At 38.4% G+C, this 7,825-nt stretch overlaps 1 protein-coding gene across 1 annotated transcript in view; it reads right to left on the reverse strand.

The window, feature by feature from the left end:
* Positions 1 to 3,190: 3,190 nt before the first annotated feature.
* Positions 3,191 to 7,825, reverse strand: part of gsk3ab (glycogen synthase kinase 3 alpha b) — a 15,817-nt gene continuing 11,182 nt past the window's right edge. The window contains exons 8-11 of the mRNA XM_024267838.2: positions 7,416 to 7,511; positions 6,195 to 6,381; positions 5,998 to 6,075; positions 3,191 to 5,332 (exon numbers count right to left, since the gene is read on the reverse strand). Coding sequence (XP_024123606.2) covers positions 5,265 to 5,332; positions 5,998 to 6,075; positions 6,195 to 6,381; positions 7,416 to 7,511 — 429 coding nt within the window. The 3' untranslated portion in view covers positions 3,191 to 5,264. The remainder of the gene's footprint in view (positions 5,333 to 5,997; positions 6,076 to 6,194; positions 6,382 to 7,415; positions 7,512 to 7,825) is intronic.

The raw sequence follows: 7,825 nt of genomic DNA on the forward strand, positions 1-7,825 counted from the left end.
TAAAATGAATTAAATTGTTGCTTGATCTTTTGACGTGTGAGTTTATTCCCAGTTATGAAAAAAACATATTTTTGCTTTTAAGTAGAGTTAATTTAGGAGTAGAGTGATTGAAAACAGATGAGTGACAGATAAAAAATGTAGCACTTTATTGTGTTTTGGGTTGTATCTCACATGATTGGGCCAGAAGTGGACTGTCTTCTTTCTCTAGTCTGACATGTTTTTGATGCAATCATGATTCCATGATACAGAAATGTCTTTCATGACTGAAACTGCTCTTGAATCCCAGCAGAGGTTTATTCAATCAAAGCCATATCCCCCACGTTTATGCGATTACTCCTCCAAGTGAGGACAGGCGGCTGTGGGGAGGATCTTGATTCTGCTGCGTGGAGCATTGTACTCTAAGGTCAGTCCAAGTATAGACTGGTCCACTCCACACATTTTCAAGAATACCTGTGCTGGTGTGTGCCCCCTGCCTGACTGAGAAGATGAGCAGCTCCTTCAGACTGTGTAACCTGACTCTAAATGGTATTAAAGAGCTGACCGGGAACCCGGCCAGAGGAGCCACTCAGACTTCACAGAATCTGTTCAACTAGAGCAGCACACCTCCAAATGACAATATTCAACCTCGACATATCAGGTCATCACGATGGGCGTCGAGCAAACGTGGTTTTCATTGAAAGTTTAGAGACTGCAGATCCCAGGAGGAGAAGCCCTGCAAGGATTTCTCCACATTTGTTAAAATTTACTTTAAAGCAGATTTTTAAATCATTATGAAAGCAATTACTGGCAGTTAACTATCTCTTATCAGGAATGAAAATGTGATTTTATTAGACTGATTAGGGAATATTATCACACTCAAACTCGCTAAGCACTTATCTGTACCTAAAGTAGGCTGTTTGCATGAAGAAAAGACTTTGATGATCAAGTTTACACAAGTTAGATTTAATATGCTGCAGGTAACAGAAACCGCATGGAAGCAGATCACTCACCTGCACAAACCTGCAAGTGATGACGAAATAAAATAAATAAATAAACAGCCCATAAATTCTTTCAATTATGACAAAACCTTAAACTGCAAGGGTTTAAATACTGACCAAGATTTTATCAAATTCTCCTCTTTTTTTCATAGAAAATTATTTTTAAATTACAAATATGAGTTTCTCTGTGTCTGCAGCATCAAAAGCAAAGAGAGGAAATTCATCGCCTTGACTTGTGAGCTGTCACGGCTCCTCCACACCAGACGTGGATTCACTCCCTGATCATCCTGACACAAACCATGTGTCCTCAAAGAGGAGCAAAGACAAATGTGGGCCAAAAAAAGGCCGACAAGACAAAGTAGCACTGATGTGTTGATCACTCATGGACCCTTGTTGAAAACCCGCCACCTCTCTCCGATCCATCCCACATCTGATATCATTCAACTGTGAAATACAATATTTTATCTGTCAAGGTCAACAGCATTTTCAGTGACATTTGCGATAGCATGGTTCCCATAACAACAGCTCTGATTTCATCATTAGCCATGCTGATGTCTTCCACGGTTCACTCTTGCTGCTGCAAGGCATAATAAAAGCTGGGTTTTAGTGAATTATTTCATTGTTTTACAGTGAAAAAAAAGTGTTTTGCATGTTTTTGTTTTCCATGCTTCTACTTTTATCAATAAAAATAAGTGCATGAATGAGTTTCCTGTAGCATCTCAGTCTGCTGTCTGTGACTCCAGACTCTGATTGGCTCAACTCCACCACCCACTTTACACAGCTCATCCATCCTGTCACATTTCTCAGCTTCTTCCATCTCATTCCTCACTTCAGTGCTTCTGTTTTTAACCAAGTCCCATCAAAACACACAAGAGAAGCTGTTTGAGTTGATTTCACTGCTTTAAATAATTTCCAAACCTCTTTTCCTTATGATGCTTCAGACAGATTGGATCTGAGCTGCCAATAGGAAGAATTTTATTTTTTTAATTCTCTTTTTGACTGACCAATCATTTATTGACAAATAATTACACAATAAAAGCTCAAAGGTCAGTAACTAAATTAATTTAAGGGTTCTTTCGGGAGAATTTGTTTCATTGAGTGAAAAATCAAAAATTATTTTTTTCTAAGTTATCACTTACTTGCTTTTTATGCTTTTAAGCAATAAACAGCTACAGAAAAAAACTGCTTTTAAGCTACAATTTTAAATAATAGAAATAAATTCCTCAATGCAAACATGTAACTTTGTAAAAGTTTTTACCTGTGTATCATTCGTTCATACATTTTTCGAACTTAAAATTAAAAATAAATAATTTTTCGTTTCTGATTTAAATTTGAAAATCGAATGATACAAGGATTCAGATACATACTTCACTTTGCTGTAATGACCCTGAGAAGAAACCCCAAATTACTCCTGACTTGTGATACTTGAGGTTAAAGCCTTGATGCTTGATTGGCATCTGTGTGTAAAGATGAGAAGAAAACTTCTTTAACATCTTTTCTGAGTTTATCATTAGATATCTAAAGGAAAATGATGTTTTTCATCCCTGCAGAGGCAGAACAATGAAACTACAGCACCAGCTCTGCTGAAAGAGAAAGAAAAGAGCTGCTAATCTTTTACTCTGCCATCCTTTAAATGCCAATATTAAAAGAGATGAATGATTAATTTTTTTTTTTGTTTAACACGGAGGGATTTGTACACAACTGAATGAACAACTTTAGATTTTCTTTGCCACCAAGACAAATATTTTAGAACTTCTTATGCACTGTATGAACAAAACGTCTGTAATTTGTTACATTTAAAAATATTAGCTTTTACCAAATAAAAATCTTGAGTGGAGTAAACCATCATCTCAAATTTTCAGTTTGATGAAAACTAATAATTTACAGAACTTTTAATTGACTTTTTTCAGTGTATGTTTGTTTAAAAGCACAAGCTCATGATTAATCAAGAGTAAGAAAACACAAGTTACCTGTTGAAATAGAAAAAAAAAGTTGCAAATGTAAACTTTGTCCACCTGAGTGGGTCTGTGATCCTTTCATTTAAATAAGAATGTGAATTAAAATACTGTAAACTCCTGAAAACTGAAGACTAAAGCCGTCCTTTTTCTTCAGCACAAATCATCCATAAATAATTTTTCTGCTAAACCTGCTTATATTTGCTCTCTTATCCAAACAGGTAAAAAGCTGTTTGTCAATGAGATGCAGACACTTGGTTTGCTTTATTATTGAGTTTAATTATTTATACCAACAAACAAAAACTGTCTCTCTCCCTCCATCCCTCCATCTTTATCTCTTATCAAATTTTAATGCTCTCAGCAATGACAATTTACTCAGAAAAAGGCGATTAGAAACAATAATTTAAAGTTGAAGAAGGTTTAATAAACCCTCAATCTATGTACAAACATAGATTTCCTGCAGAGAGAAAAAAAGCTTATCTTTGAGTGAATGAAATCCAATGCCCCCCCCAACCCACAAAAGCAAGGACCCTACAGATCCACAGGTCTGTAACGCTCCTCAAGCTTAAAGGTAAAGTCCCAGGAGATGAACATCTGCACAGCTATGACTGAAACATCTGGATCTGAGTACAGTACTGCAGATGTGACACACCTAACCTAATGAAAAAGATCCCTTCCAACCCCCCCAAAAAACACAGTACAATAAATAAAACATGAAAACATAAACGGGGGAAAGGGTACGTCTTTATGGGAGAAATGAAGGGAGAGAGAATTTAAATGAAAACATTTTGTTCTGCTTTGCCCCCCCGAACGAGGGACTGAAATGAAATCTTATTTACAGACTGCGACTGAGGATTAACAGTCCAACAACTGTGGTGCCGGTCTACTACAGCAAAGAAAATTACAAGGACAACAATATAATAATAATAATAAAAATAACAAAATAAGATACTTGATATTTACAGTTTAGCTGTGAAAAAAAGGAGGAGGAGAGAGGAAAGCAGGAGGCAGAGGGATGAAGATGAGGAAGAATGGGATGGGCGGGGAGGCTCCGAAAGCAGTTGTGTTTCAGCATAATGTCTGGTCAAATCGTTACCGACATTCGCGGCGTCAGCTTTCTCTGAATATGCACAATTACGTTTTGGAAGAACTGATATCAGTCGGGGCCGACAGCAGCCGGTTGGTGAATCATTCAGGAAAAGTACGATCGAACCGAAGAAGATGAGACGAGGAGCTGCCTGGATTCACAGGGGCATCGGGAGAATCCGCTCCCAACCAAAGAAAACTTCACAGTTGATGCAACATTAACTTAGGTGTGCAGAAGCTCCTCTGCAGACAGTGTCATTCTTGAACATGATGTGAAATGCAACATTGTAAAGTGACATAATCAGAGGCTCCTCCCCCCGCGAGCTGACAGCATCTAACCGTGCACGAGCTGGACCGTCACCTGCTTCCTTCCACTCCGTTTGGAGATGTGCAATCCTCTCTTCAAACATGAAACACTGGGTTTCCAGCTTAACTACTAACATTAGGACAAAAGTGTGCACTCTGCTTATATAAAGCTCCCCCCGTTCACATAAAAGGCAACTATGGAGCCAAGAAAAAAACAAAAAAAATGAACAAGCAGTGGTGATTTTTTACAATAAAATTTAAAACCTCATCTAAAAGGCCTGTCCTGTCTTGTATCAGACAACGAGATTAAAACATCTTTTCCCATCTGCTCTCCAGTGATGAACTGTCACTTTTGGGGCAGAGTTTTGGGCAGGAAGCAACAGCCACCTACATGACCTACAACACGAGTGAGGGTTTTCTAAGGATGATTGTCAATATGGACTGGCCTTTCACGCGGCCTCAGTTCTCCACAGCCAGCCACAATTCAATTCAACGCCACCGCGGCCATAAATAAAATTAAAGCAAATAAAAAGGAACTTAAATAGGAATAAAAGTCAGTTTCTGAGGACACAAAAAACATTATCCACAAAGAATGTACAACATTTCCCAGCATCCTACTCAACCAGCGAAAAGAATATTTATCCTAAAGCGCCACACGAGGGACAACGAAGATTTAAAGGTGCAGCTTATGTTACACTCCCAAGTGCAGCTACCAAAATGTGATGAAAACAAACCACAGCTTCCTGAGGCCAGCAGCTGCTGGTGCTGCTTTCTGTTGAAAGTGGTGAACATTTAGGCAACGTAGCAGTTATGCGTGTTTACGTGATTGTGTTTCTGTTTCGGACGCTTGGAGCCGAGGAGGAGGCTGAGAGGGAGGGGAACAGAGGGAAGAGAAAGAGGACAGTGAAGACAACAGAGGACATGACAGAGGGACTAGTGCTCAGGTGCTATTGTTGATGGATCCAGGAGCTGAGCCTGGCTGGGCGGTACTGTCTGACACGCTGCCCTCTGCAGGGGAACAGAAGAAAGTGCACATTTTAATCAAACGTTTCAGTCAGAAATGTTTTGATGATAATACAAGATATAAAAAAGTAAAATGTCCAAGACAAAAAACATTAAATTCAAAGTGAATCTTTAGTATTAATAGAAACACAAACAAAAACTGCTTTTTTGTACTTCTAATTTTAGATTATAGATTCCTTTCATAAGTATTTAGTGGTTATTAAAGGATGTCCATACATGTAAATACATTTTGATTCTGCTAACAAAAAATGTGCATCTAAATAAATAAAATATGCTATAGTTAAAAAAATGTGTGCATGTGAAATCTATTCCTATATGTGTAAAGAAAAAGCAGTTACAGCAATAAAAATGGATTTTGTCTTCGAAAATTGTTTTGGTTCTCATACACAAGTACTAGTAGTTTTTTTACATGTGCTCACACACGGATCTACAGGCATCAAGTCAAGTTTCTATCCCAGAGTTTTGACACACATTAACTGTTAAAAAAACAGGGTACATCAAACTAAATGTCCTTAGATAAACTCAAATATTTCTTGCAGTGGATATTATTTTACAACCCCTACATACTTTTGGAAGAATTTGTACTTAATATTTGATCTTAAAAACAGGCTCAAGAACAAAAATAATGCAACTTCAGTTATGAAACTTACCATGTGAGGCAGGTGATGTCTGTGCACGGGCGTGAGGAGGAATGAGTACGGAGTTCAGCGGCGGCTGGATAGAAAGCTCTGAGAACAGAAACGACAGGAGTCTGATTATAAACAAAATACTGCAAGAAGAAAAAAACGATATATAATCGAAGGTAACCGGATACAAATGAACCCTCAGGAAAATGCTCAACACTTGCCGATAGAACTGAAGTTGAAGAGGTGCGGCAGTTCTCGTCCGCTGGGCAAGCGAGTGTTAGGCTGGCGCAGCTCGTCGAAGAAGGCGTGCGCGCATGCCTCCAGAGGAGACAGTCTGGTTACTGGTGTGTACTCCAGCAGGCGGGAGCAGAGGGCAATGGCCTCTGGTGGGGTTCGAGGCTTAAAGACCTGGTTTGACACCAAAAAAGAAAAAAATGCAGACAAACATTTCGTTTTGTACAGAAATTTCATTCTGGAAGAAGATGAGGCACAAGTAACTCCAGAATATTCAGTATATAGGGGATATAAAGATGTATAATACTATATAATAAGATAATCAGACAACAGATTTTTCTTAAGATCATAACCTTAAATGCTTGAAAAGGATAGAACTGAAGACTCATACAACACTTTGCCACAGATTCTTACATTTCAATTCTTTTGAGTTTGTTAGAAAGAAGATTAATCTGAGAAAAACATCTAGACACTATTTAATTTGATTAACATCAGTTCTGAATTATAATAATCACCAGTAGTTTTATGCTGAATTCACACCAGATACGATTCTCACGTCAAATTTGCATCTGCTGCCACTCTTTGACGCAAATTTACTGCTCAACACCTCGACGCCCCATCTGGGGCTCCATGGGCTCTGTGACGGGCTGGCGACCTGTCCAGGGTGTGTCCCCCCTTTGCCCAACAGTAACCAGGAAAGTCTCCGGCATCGTAGCGGCTCCAGCGGGTTATGAAAATGGATGGAAGTTCAGGACGAAAATCCCCACATTTAGGGGCCACATTGGATTTATTTGTCTACCCTGCGATTGAGTCATTAAAAATGTCATGATTAGTTGCTGCGCTGGGCCCGACGCCCAAATCGCACTGACAGACCTCCGATTGCGTCTGTACATTGACTCAGCATTGAAACTTGACACCTGCTGCAGGAATCGCTTCTGGTGTGAATGCAGCATTTTAGAGTCAAAATTACAGGCAGAATATTTTTTTAAGTCAATGTTCTTCATATTCAAATTGATTTTTTTTTCTTTTTACAAATAATTCCATTTGTACTTTTTCCATTTTTTAAAGAGATGTTTGAAAGAGACATGCTTCTGTCTCAAACATTTTAGAATGTGCAGCAGGAATAAGATTTAAAAATAAAGTAACTCAGTATTTAAAATTGTCATCTAGAAAGAAGAAACCACAGTGAAGATTTGACCAAAACATACCTTTGTCCATGGATGCGCCTTGATCTGTGGGAATTTGAACTCTGTGTAGTTAGGATTCATTTCCCGGATCTGCTCCCTTGTTGGAGTCCCCAAAACCTGACACCAGTGAAACATTCAAAATCAGTCTAAATGCATTTTAAGAAAACCAATCACAAATACAGCACCCACGTCTTGAAAACAGTCACTGTTTTTACCCCCAAAATGTACTAATCAAAGGCTTCCAGTAAACCTTTACCTTTCAAAGCGAATCCTCCTTATTGTCAGCATTCTCCTCACTCACAACAGCATCTCTAATGTCAGCATCCTTTAACTGATGTATTTATATTCCCTCCACTTACCATGTATAAACCGTCACAATCGATTTAAAAAAAAAAATAACCCAATTTATCGAAAAAAAAAAATGCTCAGAT

Source organism: Oryzias melastigma, linkage group LG16 (genome assembly GCF_002922805.2).
Source record: "Oryzias melastigma strain HK-1 linkage group LG16, ASM292280v2, whole genome shotgun sequence".
Classification (NCBI taxonomy): Eukaryota; Metazoa; Chordata; class Actinopteri; order Beloniformes; family Adrianichthyidae; genus Oryzias; species Oryzias melastigma.